At 45.8% G+C, this 20,654-nt stretch overlaps 1 protein-coding gene across 3 annotated transcripts; it reads right to left on the bottom strand.

Annotated features, from left to right (window-relative positions):
• Positions 1–256: 256 nt before the first annotated feature.
• Positions 257–19,945, bottom strand: LOC120020182 (integrin alpha-6-like). 3 transcript variants are annotated; one of them, XM_038963672.1, is made up of 25 exons: positions 19,624–19,945; positions 8,688–8,815; positions 8,475–8,554; positions 8,068–8,329; positions 7,380–7,511; positions 6,568–6,781; positions 6,132–6,325; positions 5,818–6,040; positions 5,595–5,684; positions 5,445–5,506; positions 5,118–5,287; positions 4,765–4,902; positions 4,496–4,611; positions 4,252–4,411; positions 4,063–4,146; positions 3,905–3,984; positions 3,737–3,814; positions 3,487–3,589; positions 3,176–3,352; positions 2,964–3,065; positions 2,758–2,868; positions 2,578–2,676; positions 2,353–2,478; positions 2,139–2,237; positions 1,291–1,404 (listed from the first exon to the last, which is right to left on the bottom strand). In XM_038963672.1, exons 1-24 carry the CDS (start codon positions 19,803–19,805, stop codon positions 2,163–2,165), a joined length of 3,186 nt encoding a protein of 1,061 aa, XP_038819600.1. In that variant the 5' UTR covers positions 19,806–19,945; the 3' UTR covers positions 1,291–1,404; positions 2,139–2,162. The 3 variants fall into 3 exon arrangements, with proteins under 3 accessions (XP_038819599.1, XP_038819601.1, XP_038819600.1); XM_038963671.1 differs by lacking the exon at positions 2,139–2,237 and having other exon boundaries at positions 257–1,404; XM_038963673.1 differs by lacking the exons at positions 2,139–2,237; positions 19,624–19,945 and adding an exon at positions 15,379–15,492 and having other exon boundaries at positions 257–1,404.
• Positions 19,946–20,654: the final 709 nt, after the last annotated feature.

Here is a 20,654-nt window from a genome sequence, read left to right as displayed (position 1 = left end):
ACGTGTCTTACTGTAAGTCTTCACCGCGACTGGTGAAATATACTTTTTATTTATTTTAAGTGTTTTGTTGCTATGTATAGACATTTCTATATGCATGTTGTACAGTTGATGACTTTAAGCTGTGAATGTTTTACGTCCATTAATAAATCATGTTTCAAACTTCTGACTGTAAAGACCGCATTTTAACATTTAGGTTAAATTTCATTTCCATGATGTAATAAAAGTAACAAAGTGCACGAAAGAAAAAAGATGGATGTGACTTTGTACAGGATGTAAAAACATTTATTTAGCAAATCATGGCAATTTTTCACACTTTTACTTTACATTGTCAACAGCTGTCACTGGACAAATCCTCCACATTAAGCATTGAATGGGCCCTGTTTAAATACTTCTACAACAAAACAAAAGCATAATTTCTTCACTTCCTTGAAATGAACACTGATTTAACGTGACCGGTTAGAAGAACCACAATATGTAGTTTCTCCACTCACTCACTCTGCTTCACTGGTCCATCTCAACAATCGAATACTTAAAAGTTCACAACGTTCTCTCTGAGCAGTTACGGATGGTGACGTTAGTACATGGATATAAATAATATAGAAAGATTGAATGGGAAAGCTGTTGATTTAGCTCCTGCTTTAACTTGCTGAAAAATGGCCCCAGTTAAACATGAGAAATGTGTATAACTGTCCTTACACCCAAATGGTTTTGAGATTATTTGTGATTCGAGGCATCCACCCTTCCATATCTTGGAGAAGAAAAAACTCATTCTGAAAAATGATTTGGCCAGTGGAGTACTTTGTAGGTAACATTCTCCTCATACAATAAATACACATTCTTCAAAATATACAAAACATATAAAACACTCTAGCCTATTCCATAAGTGTACATTTACAAAACAACGTCTTTGAAAGAGAGACAGCCGGGATTCTTGACCCAGAATGTTAAAGAACACACAAAAATCTTCTCCTTCTGTCCAGTGATCAACATGGATGTCACTATCGAGATAAAATTCAATCGGACAAGGTACTACTTAATTGATCCCCAAAAAGGGACAATTTGATGAAGTGTTATTTCACCGTATCTAACCTGCTGTTGTACTGTATCGTCGCCGCCTGTCCTTAAAGTACACAAATAAAGCTTTTCTACAATCCTTTTTTTTTATTTTCGTAATTTTTTGGTGTCCACACTGGTGCGGGGCCTTGGAATAGTCAGATCAATGTCTGTGGGAACAGGAGCTCCAGCGTTCCACCATTGTTAAGAGTAACTCTCGTTCTCACTCCAGCTCGTTATCCAGGCTTTCTTTTCCAGGCTTCCCAGTTGGTCTTTCTCCTCCTTCTGTATCCGCACCGCATTATAACTGGGAACGCTGTAGTCGTACTTGGAGCGTCTGAAAAACCCACACTGTCGGCGGCAACAAACAAAAAAACAGCACATAGAAAATCAGTAACTAGCAGTTTTGAGCCTCTCGACAACATGAAAGGGATAGTTCACCCTCACATCAAACTATGAAAAGTCTAAACAATGTTTGATTTTGGGGTGTACTATCCCTTTAAGGGCAGAGATGTGAGTGAGGCTCTTGAACAGTAGGAGGCGATACAGAGCCATCGGTGGTCCTACATGCAGAAAGCTGTAATGTAGCAACGCCCCTATAAACCAGGCTGAGAGAGAACCACTTCAGAGCCATCAGACAGGAAGTGCTTGAAGTTCCAATGGCGACCACAGAAGCAGAAACCAGAGACAGAGAGAGATGAAGACTGCAAGAACCAACCCAGAAGGTCTTTGTAGCGATAGGAGAACAGTTCAATTACATGGCATAATGATTTTTCAACCAAAGTAAGCATTCATCCCACATGGCCATGCATGTAAACCGTCCGTAACTCAACAACAGCTAGAAAGAAGGACAATTCCAAGCAGAAACTAGAAGTGCTTTTCTACATCAACCTGTCAGCTGAGCTCTTTAACATCCCATCCGTTCCCTCGTCATAGCCATTGCATTTGATTTCGTAGCTCTGAGCCCCTTTACTGCTTGTTCATTAGCGAAAGCGTTTCCGCCCTTCAGCGATAGTTAGTCTGCCACTGTGTCCGTCCATCCTCTGTGACCCCGGGCATGTATAGGTGGGTATAGATGCGTTTACCCCAGAGACAGCGTCTCTCCCTCTTTACGCGTCAGAAGACGTCAATCTCTCTTTGTCAGAGGGGGGCACATCCTCTTTCTTTTTCCCGAAGAAACCACACTGAAGAGAAGCAATTGCATTAGTGTGTGTGTGTGTGTGTGTGTGTGTGTGCGTGTGCGTGTCTGTGTATTTATACTGTGAACAGTGACATTTATCCGTGCTCTTCTAGTCTTACCTTCCACAGCAGGAAGACCAGCAGGCTGAGCAGCAGCAGCCCTAACAAGATGGCTACCAGGATGATCCACCATGGGAGTCCTCCGTACTGAGCCGCACGACGCTCTGGGAACACCGTCACTCTCACCTGAGAAAAGACAACGTCAATAGACAGTCAACGGAAAGGCAAAGGACAGGGAAATGTGTTTTTTTTTTTTATGTTCGAAATGTGAAACTGGTCAAGTACCTGTGTCTCAGCGTTCCTCAGGACCATGTTTTTAGCAGCGCCGTCCACTCTGAGAGAGGCTTTCACTATCACGTCCAGATAGTTCAGCTTGGAGTACTCCTGTTGGGAAACGCAGAGGGAGGTGAGAGTGGACAGGAACACGAGGTGCAGTCAAATAGCAGAGGGAGGTGCGTGTCGTACCTCCAGGAATGTGCTGTTCCAGAGGCGAGATCTGAGCAGGATGACTGCATTACTGTCCAGGCCCTGAAGGGGGCAGCGAATCTCCACACACTTTGCCCCGTCCTCACACGACTGTAACACACACACGCCACGTTACAGTAGAGCTCGTATACGACTAATAACACAACATTTAAACGTTGAGCAACTGGGAGAGAAGGCTGTGTTACCAGAGTAGTGTATTTCCTCTTGTCAGTCAGTCGTGCGATGGTTCCCTCCTGAGGTCCGTCTGTCTCCACTATGGCCCGTCTTCTCCTGGTGCTGCTCGGCTCCTAAACAGAGTGTGACACAAGGTCATTGTATTGGGACTGTTAGTTTGTTTGCCTTGGGACAAGAAAGGTCCAAGGAGGTTGGAGTTTGACCCGTTGCGGTGTTTCCTGACCTCTTTGACGGTGAGTGAGTTGATCTCTCTCTCGGGGGAGCAGGTGACCTGTTCCAGACCTCTGGAGTCGATCTTCATGAGGTACAGGAGCCACTTCCCCTCCACCGTCTCCTTTGGCCAATTGACGATCAGGGCAGCGCTGCCATAAGTCTTCAGGGGCTTCCCCAGGTTAATCACCTGTCAATCAAAAGGCAGTCAAAGGACAGGTGAGTTCAGTTTATAGTGGAATACAAATGCACCTGTTTGATATGAACTTGCCTGCATGATAATGATGTCATTATTCCGGAAAAGAACCAAACGAATAGGCTTACCCTGAACTCGTACTCGATGGGGCTGCCGATGTCTCCTTCGGACTTCATGGCGCTCTCACCTTTGACCTCTCCAGTAAAGTAGACCTGGGAGGGCTTGGCCACTCTGGGAAAACAAGAAAAACAACGTGAACACAAACATCGTCATGCTCACGCTCCGATGCTGGGAGGTGCGGCAACACATTTGGTTCTCACGTGTAAAAGCACATGAAAGCACGTTAAAATAAGCAGCTGGCAAATCATATCATTGTACCCTGTGAGGGACAGCAGCAGCTCGATCACCACTTTGGCCTTGGCCTTGACTCTGGCCACGTTTTGCTGGTCACTCGTCCTGAAAGGTCAGAGGTCAAATCAGCACCGTTGGTCAAATGTAGCCGTGCAGTATCTCATCGTAGAGGGAGGCGGGGCAGCGTATACTCACGTCTCCAGCTTCAGGTCTATCTCCAGCTCTGTGGTGTTCAGAGAGATGCCTGCTGTACTCAGGATTATGTAGAACGTCGCCTAAAACACACAGACGGACACGTCAGCGTGCGCACGCGCTTTTATCTGGTGGTGGTGATCGGCCTCGGCGTCTCTCACCTCTGAGCCTCGCTTGAAGGGGTTCCCCAGCTCACAGTCTGCCTGAGAGCCGTTCGTATTGGTCACACAGATCACCTGCTTGTCCTGCAATCGACAACAGCCAGTCACAACTCGGTAACCGGTCTGAAGAACGGAAGAGGGGAAGGAGAGAGAGAGGGCGTGTGACAGAAGAGGAGAGGTGTCACTCACCGCGTTGGGTGCAGAGCGGGAGGCAGAGTAGGAGAGCGAGGGGGGGAAGGAGGCAACCAACGCCGCCTCATGGGCATCATCTCCATTCTGATTGGTCACCGTGATCTCCAGGGCGATGTCCTTCTGGTCGCTAAGGGAGACTACTGGCACCCCATCCTCCCTGCAAGGACACCGGCAGATTAGGTCAGCGTTGATTCCATTCACCCAGGTGTTGGTTAGTGACACAGGTTTAGGTTCTACTCACACAGGTAGTGGATGGAAGACGTCCTTGTTGGGTTCTCTGTAGCAGAAGCGATGCTGGAGCTGTACATTGCTCTGGCACACATTATCACTGCCGCAGCCCTCCTTCAGGAAGCTCACCTACACACACAGGGAACAGCATGCCGATCAGACAGACTCACACTAGACCAGAGGGAACGGGCTTTAGAGCAGGCCACGGTTGTAAAACCCTTGTCACATAGGCCGATCCGAAGCTGGCCAATAGGAGACCATGTTACGGTTGCTATTGGACACCTCAGCGCGGGCCGTGATAGGCTCGTTGGAGTCGAGGATGGGCGGGAGTTCTGGGAGCGCTCTTCTTTTCCTTTTGGAGTTCTTTATCTCCACGGTAACGTCGATGGGGATTCCCCTGAGCTTGTCCTTAATGTTCTCCTGTAGGTGACAGACACACAGAGTACAGGTAAGAGATACGTGGTACTGGCTTGTATATCACTGGCAAAGGATAGAGGAGACTGACCCGTATCCATATTTTACCCGCAAGGTTGGTGAAAGACCGTCCTGAGATATCTCTTTCCTCCCCTCTTGCTACCCCTTCCTCTTTCTTACTGTTAGCAGTGTCACGAGTCGTGCGAGTTGGGATCTAGTACCTGTAGCGTGAGCTTGGCGGTGATACACTCCTTCTTGCCCTGTCCACTGAGGATGAGAACACCGGTGGACTGGTAGTCGTTGACGTCGCTGGACCGCGTGGAGAAGGTCACTCTGGGAGGGAGACCCTTCTTCCGACGCTCAGCCTCCGCCTCAAAGGAGTACGCCACCGCTGAGGAGGGGAGAGAGAAAGAGAGAGAGTGAAAGAGAGAGAGAGAGAGAGGGGCAGAGAGAGAGGTAGAGAAAGAGCGGGACAGTTACTATTGCATACTGATCTAAGGCCTAAAAAGCCCACTGAAGAAATCATAACACAAAAGGTGTTGTCTTACTCAGTCTGGGGCTGTAGGATTTAGGGTTGGCAGTGTAGGAGAAGCAGGCCTCTACCTCCAAGCTGGAAACACATCAAGTTATTTGTATTTGTGAATATGGCTTAAATGGTTTCTCATTGTCCATATTCTGCAGATAAACAGCACACTCACCAGATGCTGTTGCCACAGTTTTTCTTAGTCAGATCGATCTCCTTTGGCGTTGTCTTGACAACCTTCTGGATGCTGATGACCGGCCGAGTCCTGGAGTGACGTCACAGGGTCAAAGGTTTAAAGGTCAAGAAAGTGGCCCCCCAAAAAAGAAGGTATTAACAAATGGAATGTAGAAATGTAGAAACAAAACATTGTGGGGTAGATGACTGATTGCCATGGTTACCTGTAGACGAACACAGAGTCGGAGAGAGATCCTACGGCCAGGTCAGGGTACGAGTTCCTGTCCAGGTCCATGTTACCAGCTAGAGAATAACCAAACAACTTTGTCTCCGATGGCACCCCTGACAACACCTGTGCAGGTTTGATGTTGATGCCCTGAGCTGAGCCGTGGTAGATGAACACCTTCCCTGACCCACTGTCATAATAGGGTGCTCCCACAGCGATGTCTGGCAGAGAGAGAGTCAGGATTACACACCGTCTACACACACACACAAAGGCAAAGACAGATTTATCAACACACACACACGCGCCCCTTACCCTGATAGCCGTCCAGGTTAAGATCTCCCAGGTTTTCTACGGCCAGTCCAAACATGGAGTCCCGAGGTCCGTCTATCCTGGTGGGCGTGACCTTACTCCAGTCTCCGCCCTTGTTAACGTAGACATAAATGGCTCCGCCTACCTCCCCGTCCTTCTCAAAAAACTGCGGGGCTCCCACCACGATGTCCTCCCACCTAGAGCCAGAGAGACCGAGAGGGAGCAAGAAATGACTCGGGGGGGGGGGAAACAGAGCGAGATCGTCTCGGCACGGAACTAGTCGCCTCAACTCCAAGATCATCCGAGAGGCTCGAGCCAAATGACATCCTCCCACGTGGAGAGAAACTGCTTTTGACGGGAAGGTGGACATGGGAAGGGCAGCGTATAGATTTGCCTCGTTGACGATCGGGAGAAAGAAGGAGAGATAAGCGAGACGTACCCGTCGCCGGTCAGGTCCACCACAGCGAGGTCGTAGCCGAACGACGAGGCCAGCCCCTCCCCTTCCAGGATGTGCTCTGGTGACAACATGGTGGACGCTTCGGTCTCCTTCTTTAGCAACACTACTGCCCCGCTGTGATTGGCTCTCGGGGCACCGGCAACCACGGTCAGCTGACCCTTCTTAGTGATGGCCTTCCCCGAGTCCAGAGAGAAGCCTGATAGGAGAGACATATTTAATCAATCAATCAATTAATGAATTCGTCAGTCAGTGTACACCGACCCATTCCCAGGACATGAATGATCTCATCCATGTGCCGCATTCGGGCCAAAGCTAGGTGTTGTACAGATTCACTGTTCTCTCTATCATGTAGACATGTTCAAGCCCAGTTGGTTGGAAGTTGAGGTGATTTATAGATCACCTCGACGTCATTGTAAATAAGAACGTGTTCTTAACTGACTTGCCTAGTTAAAGGTTCAATAAAATATAGATGTATTTTTTAAATCGACATAACACCCAGCTCAGGCTGATCCTCATGACGAGCACAATGTTTCACCGCCCATGATGATAACTAGTGCACAGAGTCATTCGATTGGTTATGGAGAGCATGATGTCATCGCGCAGGAAGTAATACAAACCTAAGTAGCTATTGGCCCGTTACGTCGGTCTCCATAGCAATCTGAGGAGGAAGTGACTTGTACACAAACTGTTTCAACACTGGAGCTGGACACGGTGGTCGTGAAAAGCACACCTGGACACACATAGAGGAGGGCGAGAGAGAGGAACGAGGGACAAAAGCATTTAGATCTACCTACCCAAGTAACTGTTAGCGGGCACGGGGACCAGGTCTGGGTCTAACCGGTTCTCATCGCCCACCTCATAGGGCCCGTCGTCATAGAAACCCATCTCCAACAGAGTGTTGTTCTTCTGCTCTACTCTCACCACACCTGGAGGGATGGAGGGATGGGGTGAGGAAGTGAAGGGGAACATGGAGACGATAAGATGAGGAGAAAAATCTCAACACAAGCAAATAATGAATGGAAAAACATTAACTTAAAAACATGACAAAAACAATACATGAAACATCCTCATGAGCTGAATTGTTTTGGGGGAAAAGTTATGAACACGATGACATGACACGATGACATTACACGATGACATTATCATTGTGGTTTTGCTACCACTAGAGGTCACAGCAGTTCATAGATTTGAGCATCAGCGGATGAGAGAGGAAGGGGCCATGTAGACTGTGCTTATCTAGTCTACCTAACCCTGACCCTGGCCTAACCCTGACCTTATCCCCTAACCTTACACTGACCCCTAACCCCGACCTCTAGCCCCTGAGCCGGACCTCATAGATCTAAAAGGATGAGATAGGTGTACGCAACATGGTCCATCTACCCCTCTGGTAGGCGTTTCCCGTATTATCGACACCAATCTGATCCTTTCAGATAAATGACAAGTGTTTGATTTCAGGCATACACACTCTCACTCTCCACCTACCTTTCCAGTTGTACGCTCCAGGAGCACCAAATACCAGGTAGTGGTAGTCCCTAGTGAAGGTGGCAGACAGACCCTGTTGGCATGAACCAAACCTCTCATGGCCGCGTGCCCGCCCCTCACAGAACCTCCAGTTCCCTCCGTCCTCATCAGACTCGGTACCGATGGTCAGGTCCTGGCTCAGCACGTAACACCGCCCTGTGATGTCACGAGACTCCTGGGCTGTGTTCACAAACAGACGCCGCTGGTAGCGGTGGGCACACGTCTGGAGAGAGATAGAGAGAGAGAGCAGAGGGATTGGTTAACAGAGCTGTCAGTCAGGTCAATAATTTAAACGTACGCACTCATGTGTACGCGCACGCACGCACGCACGCACGCACGCACGCACGCACACACGCACGCACACTTACCACAATCTTTCCTCCCGGCCCCTGGCTGTTTACTGTTACACCCATCCATTGGTTCTCCTTACTCTCGGTGTTCACGTCCTCTGCACACACAGAAATCATCAAATCCTGATCAACTGCTGATTATCTAGTGATTGCTAGCAGACGATTCCCTTATAAGGACCTGTGTGGACAGACGGCGACCGAAAATGCGTGTGTGTTTAGAGGTGAGCTCACCATCGTCGTCGAACTGCACTCGGCTACAGCTGGAGGAAGTGGAAGCGGTGTCACAGTTGTAGAGTCCTCCTGTGATCTTTGCCTTCTGACCTCTCAGAGCTTTGGCCCTTGGAGCACCAACCAGCAACCTGTAACACACACCATAAGGCCATGTTTGAATACAGGAAACGAGCATGCACACACACACACACATACACACACACACACACACACACACACACACCCCCCCCCCAATATTACAACATGACACATCAGTCCCTGTCCTTGTCCGATCCACATTTTACAAAGCTGTCATCATTCAAACCACCACCATACACCCATTATAAGAGGAAGCTACAGTCGTTGAGCCAGTAGATCTGGGCCAATGTGGAGTCCTACACTTTGACACCTGCGATAATCTTAACCAGCCTGTCAGCAGCCCTCGCCACTCTCCTCTCCCTTTCCCTCTGAGTCACACAGCATCTCCCTTTCAACAGAGAACATCAGAGAGTGTCTCACACACACACATGCACACACTCAATCAAACTGCTGTTCCCATGATCTGCGCCCCCCCCAGCACCCCTCAGACAAAGAGCGCTTTCATGATTGGACAGAACTGCGACTCAGCGATAACATTCATCCACAAAGGGTGGGCACACACACAAGAAAAAGTGGAATGGAGACACACACATGCACACAAGAGATTGGACACACACACACACTCCAGGGAGGGGCCACACTCACTGGATGTCTGTATGGATCACAGACAAGAGGGGCTCTTAGAGAGGGGTCACAGCCACCACACCCCAGTACCCACGATGCATTACTCAAGGTTTCCCACAGCAGCATATCAAAGTTCCCCATCACTGTGTGTGTGTGTGTGTGTGTGTGTGTGTGTGTGTGTGTGTGTGTGTGTGTGTGTGTGTGTGTGTTCTTGATGACAATCGTCAGTCATGAAATGAACTGAAGCTTTGTAAGGAGTTCAATGCATAGAAATGCTTAATGCCTCGTCGTACAAATCACATGGTTTTAGCGCAGGCCTGTTTTACCTTGTATCTATTTATAAACCTTGCTGTGATTTTGGGATAGGCCATTTATCATGTTCATGGATTTCAGTTTGCATTGATTGCTATGTGGGTCTCAATGCTCTTGAACTTGACCTTGAAAAACTCTCATCCAAGGGTCTTTCATCAAAATGTTTTAAAAAAGCCATACTAGATTGATTTCTTTGGTTTAAGTACTCGATGAGATTAAGAAAACCCCACCTGTTTTGAACACAACTCGTATTCATACCTATGTGGGTGAACAGAGGTGTGTTTGGGGTCAAGGGGCCTTTATAATGTGATTAACTCATTAACATTTTAGGGATAGGGGGCAGCATTTTCACTTTGGATGAATAGCGTGCCCAAATTGAACTGCCTCCTACTCTGTCACAGATGCTAATATATGCATATTATTATTCGTATTGGATAGAAAACACTCTGAAGTTTCTAAAACTGTTTGAATGATGTCTGTGAGTATAACAGAACTCATATGGCAGGCAAACTTCCAAACAGGAAGTGGAAATTCTGAGGCTGGTGTTTTTTCTACTCATCACCTATTCAAATCCCAGGAAGATATGGATTTGTTTGCACTTCCTACGCCTTCCACTAGATGTCAACAGTCGGTAGAACGTTGAATGACGTTTATACTGTGATGTGGGACCGGATGGGAGGTGTTTCAGTCAGTGGTCTGGCAGATTGCCAGTTCCTGGTCACGCGCATTCCTCATGATATCGCCTTGCGTTCCATAACTTTTACAGACACGAAGGAATGCTCCGGTTGGAACGTTATTGGATATATATGATAACAACATCCTGAAGATTGATTATCTACTTAGTTTGACAAGTTTATTCGAACGGGGATATAACTTTTTTCGTCCGACGTTATGCGGGATTGCACGAGCGTTTGGATATGTGTACTAAACGCGCTAGCAAAAGTAGCTACTTGGACATAAATAATTGACATTATCGAACAAAACAACAATTTATTGTCGAATTAGGATTCCTGGGAATGCATTCTGATGAAGATAATCAAAGGTAAGGGAATATTTATGATGTAATTTCGTATTTCTGTTGACTCCAACATGGCGGAGAAATGTTATTTATATTTGAGCAGATTATTGCATGGTGTGCTTTTTCCGTTAAGTTTTTTTGAAATCTGACACAGCGGATGCATTAAGAACAAGTGTATCTTTAATTATATGTAAAACATGTATCTTTCATCAAAGTGTATGATGAGTATTTCTGTTATTTGACGTGGCTCTGCAATTTCTCCAGATATTTGAGGCATTTCTGAACATGGCGCCAATGTAAACTAAGATTTTTGGATATAAATATGCACATTATCGAACAAAAAATACATGTATTGTGTAACATGATGTCCTATGAGTGTCATCTGATGAAGATCATCAAAGGTTAGTGATTCATTTTATCTCTATTTCTGTTTTTGTGACTCCTATCTTTGGCTGGGAAAATGGCTGTGTGTTTTTTGAACTTGGTGGTGATCTAACATAATCATATGTTGTGTTTTCGCTGTTTCGCGGACACGATGGGTAGATTAACAAGATGTTTATCTTTCATTTGCTGTATTGGACTTGTTAATGTGTGAAAGTTACATATTTCAAAAAAATATTTTTGAATTTCCCGCGCTGCCTTTTCAGCGGAATGTTGTGGGGGGGGTTCCGCTAGAGGAACGTGTGTCCTAGAAAGGTTAAGAGCGAGAAAGACAGAGATAGGAGAGAGATCACTCTGCTTAAACAGAGCTATGCTCAATCATGAGGCATCAAAGCCAAAGGAACTGAATAATGTTAAGAAATGCTATAGATGGAAGGAAAGTAGTGTGGAAATCTACCAAAAAACAATTAGGCAAAAACAAATTCAATCCCTTCTAGACAATTTCCTGGACAAAAGGTTTCATTGTATTAGTGAAGGTGTAAACTTGGCAGTAAAAAACCTAAACTGTATATTTGACCTCTCAGCTTCCCTAACAAATCAAAACCTTTCAAGCAGACAACCTAAGAAAATGAACAACAAAGACAAATGGTTTAACGAAGAACGCAAAAACCTAAGAAAGGAATTGAGAAACCTATCCAACCAAAAGAATAGAGACCCAGAAAACCTGAGTCTATGCCTTCAGTATGGTGAATCACTAAAACAATACAGAAATACACTACGCAAAAAGAAGGAACAGCAGGTCAGAAACCTGCTCAATGTAATTGAAGAATCCATAGAATCTAACCACTTCTGGGAAAATTGGAACACACTAAACAAACAACAACACGAAGAGTTATCGATCCAAAATGGAGATCTATGGATAAGCCAATTCTCCAATCTCTTTTGGCTCTACAACAAAAAACAAAGAGCAAAAACATATACATGATCAAATACAAATCTCAGAATCAACTATTAAAGACTCCTGTCTTTACGGTTCCTACCAGAACCCACTGGATTCTCCAATTACATTGAAAGAACTACATGACAAAATACAAACCCTCCAACCCAAAAAGGCCTGTAGTGTTGACGGTATCCTCAATGAAATGATCATATATACAGACCACATACTTCAATTGGCTATACTTAAACTCGTTAACGTCCTCCTCAGCTCTGGCATCTTCCCCAATATTTGGAACGAAGGACTTACGTTGAGAGCCTGTTCTGTTAAAATTTGTTTAATGCTTTTGTACTAAAATATCCGTCTTTAAGCCGAGGCATCGGGCTTGAGTTAGTTTCTTTAACAAACTCATATAAGATAGAAAAGTGAGCGTGCACATTAATAAGAGGCCTGCTATAACTGTGCTGTGTGTCTAGCATGACACTGTGATGTCTGGGCTCTCAGCCAAGAGCGGACAGAAACTCACTGGTTCCTCTTAAGTTAACTGGGGACAAAACATTTTGTTGATGATCTATTTCACATGCTTTGGCAACGTACACATATGTTTCCCATGTCAATAAAGCCCCTCGAATTGAAATTGAATTGAGTCATGTGGGTGCCGACTCCTCTGGGCCTCAATGGAGACTTCCCAGAGTGGAGAGATCATGTGGAGGATAGAAGGGTGTGAGTGAAAATAAATGAATGGAATCGTGCCCAGGTAATTAAACGACTGCTCCAACACTGATCTGAGAACAATGAGCATCCTTCGTGTTGCCCCCTGCTATACATACACTAACAGGAAGTCAGGAGAATAGGTGGAAGGAAGAGGTATCCCCTTAGCCACGCCCACACTGCAGTTTGGCAAACCCTGTGGTCACTTGGGTTCAGACTACACTCAAGGTACAAGTTGCCACTTAACCACAGATCTAGGATCACATTACCCTCCTCAAAATCCTACCCTAAAACATTAGGGGATGAGAAAAGAGCTGACCCTGCATCAGGACCTACTCCTCAGACTACGCTGCGTAGCACATCATGGTTTATAACTACATAGATGAACAGAGTGCAATTACCCAGGTATACACAGTGACTGCAGTAAAAGTATATGAAACAATGTTTGAATTGTACGTGGTCTCAATTGTTTATTAATGTCTGGGCAATGGAACGCCTGCGAGGCCCATTACCCAGTAGCCTGCCACTGGTAGTAAAACAGGGAGTGTGTGCGAGGGAGACAGGGAGTGTGAAGAGAGGGAGACAGGGAGTGTGTGAGAGGGAGACAGGGAGTGTGTGAGAGGGAGACAGGGAGTGTGTGAGAGGGAGACAGGGAGTGTGAAGAGAGGGAGACAGGGAGTGTGCGAGAGGGAGACAGGGAGTGTGAAGAGAGGGAGTGTGTATTGTTCTACTGATAATGGCTAACGACACAGCTGCTTTTCCAATGATTCACCACATGTACAGGAAGTAGAGAATCAAATCTACAGGAAGGACAAAGACAAACATTCAGTGTGTGTGTGTGCGTGCACGTTAGGGTTAGGGGTAGGGTTAGGGAAAATAGGACTTTTTAATGGTCAAACATTTTTACTCCCCAAAAAATAAAGCTGTGTGTGTATGAACAAACACAGCAAAGGGAAACAGTAGAAACAGCCGTTCTCTCTCTCTCTCTTCACAAACACTGTAACGTCCTGACCAGAGTTATTATGTGTTTTGCTTGTTTAGTGTTGGTCAGGACGTGAGCTGGGTGGGAATTCTATGTTGTGTGTCTAGTTTGTCTGTTTCTATGTCCAGCCTAATATGGTTCTCAATCAGAGGCAGATGGTAATCGTTGTCCCTGATTGAGAATCATATATAGGAGGCTTGTTTTGTGTTGGGATTTTGTGGGTGTTTGTTTCCTGTCTCTGTGGTTGTCTGCACCAGATAGGTCTGTCTCGGTTTTTGGAAATTTTGTTATTTTGTATGTTGTTTGTAGTGTTTCACTTGTTCTTTTATTAAACATGTTGAACACTAGCCGCGCTGCACTTTGGTCCTCTCCTTCACCTATGGAAGAAAGCCGTTACAAACACACAACGAGGCCAAACAGCCTACAGCCGAAAGAAACAGAGAAACACCAAATCGAGGAACGGCTTCTGTGTAAACAGCTCGCTGCCTATATGCACCAGCACATCTTGTTACCAAGCAACGATGGATCAACATCAGTGAAACTTTCAGAACATTTCAGTTCTAAATGGATCCCAGAACATTTTACAGAACCCTAATGAATTCCAGAACTCTTGACATTTTAACGCCAAGTTCTCTATGCTCCTTGCCAGGACTGATATAAACCCGGGGTTGTATTAATTAGAGTACACCGTAACAAAACGCGTTGTGCTTCTTATTGGACAACTTCAGGTAGTCCCTCCCTGTTTCAGTCCGTTTTCTTCCATTTGGTACCTAGTACCAGGTCTGTGTGGGAGACAGACAGCGTGGGTTGAGTAACTGACCGACTGATTTGGTGCCCAGCTGTAAAAGGTGATTTATGCTGTCAGCATTCCTCCAGACATCCCTCCACCACTCCTCAGCTTTGATGTTGGCGAACTTGAGCTAACCTGGATCAGCCTGCAGGCAGGAGAGAACGGGCAGACAAAGAGGTGTGTTTGGGGGAGAGGTGTGTGTGTGCGTGCGCGTGTGTGTGTGGGAGAGCAAAAACATATACATGATCAAATACAAATCTCAGAATCAACTATTAAAGTTGTAATAAAATATTGCATTCATTTCGCACTTTTTTCCCAGGACTCTGAAGAAACCTTTGAACGCTAACCCTGACCTTCCCAATAAAATCAATCTCCTATCTATCCAGGATCTGAGAGATCAAAGATCTGTTGCACATAGGAACCTCACAGCTCTACACCCTAGACGCCTGTCTATAGAACATGCTGGAATGGATTCTCTCTCTCTCTCCCACACACGCGTTGTACCTCTCCCATACACCTTCACACAGACGCTCTCTCTACTTCTACCTCAGTCTCTTTGTCACAGCCTTCCCTCCTTCCCTCCTCTCTCGCTCTCTCAGTGACACTTTATTGCTTTCTCCCACACAGAGAGAAGAGCCAACTCTCTGCGTTTGTGACCGACTTTGGAACCTAACCCACATGCACACAACCCCTTGCTCTGCAGCGTGTACGTGAGACACACAGACACACCTGCCCCCCCCCCTCCATTGCCTGCAGGTATCAACAACAACAAAAACCACACACACACACCTGTGAGGCTGTGAGGCACGGGCTCAGTTTGGCGGAACTGTTCGGGCGTGGCACAGACGTATGACTCACCTTTCACACACACACCCTAGATTACCGGATACACCACCCAGACAGCACAGCCAGTCTGGAATCCTGATCTACTGAGGTAGGCAGCGAAGAAGTGTAGCCTCTGGTAGCATTACATACTCTGGCAGCATTACATACTCTGGCAGCATTACATACTCTGGCAGCATTACATACATGCGTATATCATGATGACGCATGGCTGCCGAGTGTAGTGTCCTGTACACTGAAGGGTCCACTCGCCCAAGGTCAGTCAACGGTTACCATTGTGGATTTCAACTCCTGCAGTGCAGTGTGTGCATGTCTGTGCGTTTGTGTGTGTGTGTGCCTGTGTCTGTGTACACAGTATGTGTGAGTTTGCGCGTGCGTAGAGTTTGTTACCAACAATGTGCCGACTCACACAGACACAGTTACAAAAGACCAGAAAGGCCTCACAGCTTCTAATACACAGACTGCATCAGTCACCACTTTAACACCACACACACACATCTCTCACTGCTGAATAGGCACACACATACTCTGTGACGCTCTACAAATGTGCCCACACACACACACACACACACACACACACATCTCTCACTGCTGAATAGGCACACACATACTCTGTGACGCTCTACAAATGTGCCCACACACACACACACACACACACACACACATCTCTCACTGCTGAATAGGCACACACATACTCTGTGACGCTCTACAAATGTGCCCACACACACACACACACACACACACACACACACACACACACACACACACACACACACACACACACACACACACACACACACACACACATACATCTCTCACTGCTGAATAGGCACACACATACTGTGACGCTCTACAAATGTGCCCACACACACACACACACACACACACACACACACACACACACACGCACACACACACACACACACACACACACACATCTCTCACTGCTGAATAGGCACACACATGCTCTGCAACGCTGTACAAATGTGCCCACACACACACACACACACACACACAAAAACACATTATCACTTGGCTGTTCATGCATGAACTTATATCTAAGGCCAGGATTTGACCCATAATGTAGGTTAGGATTTGGGGACGTATGACTCAGAGCTGCTGATTCAGTGTTAATGAGAGACATGTCCTGAGGGCATATGGAACAGAAACAGGCTTTTAGAGTGTGTGTTCCTGAAAGGTACAGTGGATTCGGAAAGTATTCAGACCCCTTGACTTTTTTCCACATTTTGTTCGGTTTAAAGGCTTATTTTCCCTCCTCAATCTACACGCAATACCCCATAATGACAAAGCAAAAACAGGTTTTTAGAAATGTTTGCAAATTTATTTTAAAAAATGTAAAAACTTAAATATCACATTTAGATAAGTATTCAGACCATTTACTCAGTACTTTGTTGAAGAACCTTTGGCAGCGATTACAACCTCAAGTCTTCTTGGGTATGAATCTACAAGCTTAGCACAACTGTATTTGGGGAGTTTCTCCCATTCTTCTCTGTAGATCATCTCAAGCTCTGTCAGGTTGGATGGGGAGCGTTGCTGCACAGCTATTTTCAGGTCTCTCCAGAAATGTTTGATCGGGTTCAAGTCCGGGCTCTGGCTGGGTCATTCAAAGAGATTCAGACACTTGTCCCGAAGCCACTCCTGCGTTGTCTTGGCTGTGTGCTTAGGGTCGTTGTCCTGTTGGAAAGTGAACCTTCGCCCCAGTCTGTCCTGAGCGCTCTGGAGAAAGTTCTCATCAAGGATCTCTCTGTACTTTCCTCCGTTCATCTTTCCCTCGATCCTGACTAGTCTCCCAGTCCATGCCACTGAAAAACATCCCCACAGCATGATGCTACCATCACAGTGCTTCACCGTAGGGATAGTGCCAGGTTTCCTCCAGACTTAACGCTTTCTTGTTTCTCATGGTGCCTTTTGGTAAACTCCAAGCGTGCTGTCATGTTTCTTTTACTGAGGAGTGGCTTCCATCTGGCCACTCTACCATAAAGGCCTGATTGGTCGAGTGCTGCAGAGATGGTTGTTCTTCTGGAAGGTTCTCCCAACTCCACAGAGGAACTCTGGAGCTCTTTCAGAGTGACCATCGAGTTCTTGATCACCTCTCTGACCAAGGCCCTTCTCCCCCGATTGCTTAGTTTGGCTGGGCGGGCAGCTCTAGGGAGAGTCTTGGTGGTTCCAAACTTCTTCCATTTAAGAATGATGGAGGCCAATGTGTTCTTGGGGACATTCAATGCTTTGGTACCCTTCCCCAGATCTGTGCCTCGACACAATCCTGTCTCGGAGCTCTACGGACAATTCCTTCGACCTCATGGCTTGGTTTTTGCTCTGACATGCACTGTCAACTATGGGACCTTATATAGACAGGTGTGTGCCTTTCCAAATCATGTCCAATCAATTGAATTTACCTCAGGTGGACTCCAATGAAGTTGTAGAAACATCTCAAGGATGATCAATGGAAACAGGATGAACCTGAGCTCAATTTCGAGTCTCTTAGCAAAGGGTCTGAATACTTATGTATATAAAAATCTGAAAACCTGTTCTCGCTTTGACATTATAGGGTACTGTGTGTAGATTGATGAGGGGGAAAAAACAATTGAATCCATTTTAGAATAAGGCTGTAACGTAACAAAATGTGGAAAATGTCAAGGCTTCTGAATACTTTCCGAATGCACCGTGCATGGATTCAATTCAACATCCATTTTGATCACTCTATAAACATCTGTCAGGTTTTCTACATGAGAGGACTCATTGAGGGAATCTCCAGGTATGAAATCTGAACTATAATCTGAACTGGAACATGTTTGTTTCTGTCTCTACCGCCTGACTGTTCACAGGGCTGACGACCACGTGCCTCTAATATAGACACAGACGAAAACTGGTACATCAAATTGTGTGTGTGTGTGTGTGTTCAGACAAGTTCAGGTCAGAACTAAGAACGCCCAACCATTACAGAAAGTTACAGACCTATAACTCTATAATGACTTCAACCCATTACATTCCACACCTTGTCAAAAGGGTAGAATCTATTCTACACACAAATCCATTCCAATGACTCGTTGTCCATCACAACAGGTCTAGAATCAGTATAGTCATTGAGCACATGATGTATAGAATGGGGTCTGGGGTGCCACAAATCGATTCCAATGACTCGTTGTCCATCACAACAGGTCTAGAATCAGTATAGTCATTAAGCACATGATGTATAGAATGGGGTCTGGGGTGCGGACAGCTGATCCTAAGTCAGTAGTTAACCAGAGTGTTGAGGGCAGATGAGGGATAGTCCTGCTGTGCTAAAAGGAGCAGGGTGAAATTAGGCATGAGATTAATGGTAAGGTGTCACTTTTGTTTCCTATGGTAGACTGCACATTGTTGGGGGTGCTTTCACTTGGCCAAAAGCAGTTATCTTCGAGGTCAACTAGACTGTCTGGAAATGTTAAGTCTCAGCTGGTTTGAGGTTAAAGACAATGATGTACAGTATATGGCTATACTGCCTAGTTAAATAAAGGTTAAATAAAAAATGTAAAATGTTTTTAAATATATGCTTTCACACCATCTAACGCTACTGTGACACTGACTAACACAATGGCACAGTCCCTGCAGCTTGCCACGCCCATAGCCTAGGGACAAGGCTAACTTTTACAGTATTTGACCCAAAAGACAATGACATTCACCATCTACAGTATAGGCTCTCTTTCCTCGACTTTGAGTACACACGGCATACGTTGCACGCACATGACATGAGAGCTGCAAATAATAATAGGATGTTGAGTACCATAAATACAATTATCCTAACTAGATCTGTGGCCAAGTGAAAACTCCCCAAAAGTCAATTTCTACCCTGAGCTAGTATAAATCTATAGAGCAGAGTAAGTGGTTTGGAATCATGAGACTTTTTTGTTTGTTGCCAAATTCATGACCTATAATGACATTGGAGTCGCGCACGGACAGGAACGAGCCTGCAAAGGGCAGTAAACGCTGTAAAACTCACCAATAATTAACCCGTTACAAAAACATGCCGATCTGAAACGTTAACGCAATGTAAGACCAAAACAACCGGAATCGGAGTTAATTAACTAGTGAAAATGATTCCCGAATAAAGGTAACAATGATGTTGAGACAATAAACGTTTGCGAAGAACCTGCGAGCCTTCGAAGTATAACGCTAGCCTACAGTAGCAACAACCTGTTAGCGGTTAACTCCGCAACTTAAACTGAATAATAAATATTAATAAAAAATAGGGAGACTTACATTCTTTTATCCAGCGGATTTAATTGCCAATGCATAGCCAGAGAGAACCCGAAAAGGCTCCCTGGCTCTCCTTTCTTTTCAATGACGTTTTCTGTGTCCAGGTTGAAAGCCGAGACGTGCGTCCATTCCAGGTGAAGGAGAAGCGAAATATATGAGATAAACTGTATCAATCTCAAACCCATTGCGGCGAAAATGGTTTAATTCTTTGTGACTGAAAATGAACACCGTTATTTCTCCCGGTAACTCAGCCTGTTTGTCCGGTGATGCGAAGTGATGTCTGACTTTATGCTGTCTCTCGGGCTTTGGGTGGGATGTTGCCCACTTGAAGCTCGTACCGCGCCCCTCCTACATCCCCACTTTCCCTCCCTCCCAATCTGTTCTCTTACCTCAGGTGTTGAGCAACATACAGAAGAAGCTAGCCTACTTTCAACGTGAGAAAAAAGCTATACAACTGTAGTTGGGGAGTGGTCGAAATTTACACAATTGTTACCCAGAGGAAAATGGAGGAGGGTGAACATTTCAGTCAGGGGGAGGGTATAGTATTTGTATTGGCCTAGGCTATACAGAGAGCAATTATAGGAGAAGCACAGGGTTGAACCAGGGTCTGTAGTGACGCCTCTAGCACTGAGATGCAGTGCCTTAGACTGCTGCGCCACCCAGGAGTCCCATGACACTGTAATGGTAGGGCTATTCCAATCATAAGCCCTGTCCTGCCCTGCTCTTGCTTATGCAAACCCTTTTGTGCTGCCTAACCAATGGCTGTGCTGTGTACGGTGGTACTTCAGGAGGCGAGTCAAAGGCTTCTTCCTAAAATAGTGTTTTATTTGTCCTGTTCAGTTGGGAGAGAGTGAAGAGAAGGAGGACCGGCAGTAAGCTTGCTACTGCAATAATGGATCTGAATGAAAACAATATGTTTTCACGGAGATGGACAGCTCATGGGTGCTGAAAGTAGCCTAATTCGAGAAGGCCTAATTCATTTAAACAGTCTTCATTTTATTTTGACTTGAGGCTATTAAGAGGTAGACTTACCT

The sequence above is a fragment of the Salvelinus namaycush genome, chromosome 25 (assembly GCF_016432855.1).
Source record: "Salvelinus namaycush isolate Seneca chromosome 25, SaNama_1.0, whole genome shotgun sequence".
Lineage (NCBI taxonomy): Eukaryota > Metazoa > Chordata > Actinopteri > Salmoniformes > Salmonidae > Salvelinus > Salvelinus namaycush.
The sequence above is the reverse complement of the archived record's forward strand: the minus strand, read 5'-3'. Positions and strand labels throughout refer to the sequence as shown.

What these genes read in the sequence shown, in the direction of transcription:
- LOC120020182 (XM_038963671.1), bottom strand. Translation starts at nt 19,805, where the DNA reads ATGGGTTTGAGATTGATACAGTTTATCTCATATATTTCGCTTCTCCTT. An exon ending in ATAGACCTGAAGCTGGAGAC is followed by an intron (nt 3,815 to 3,904) that starts GTGAGTATACGC and finishes CTGACCTTTCAG; the next exon opens with GACGAGTGACCAGCAAAACG. An exon ending in GGAACAGCACATTCCTGGAG is followed by an intron (nt 2,677 to 2,757) that starts GTACGACACGCA and finishes GTTTCCCAACAG; the next exon opens with GAGTACTCCAAGCTGAACTA.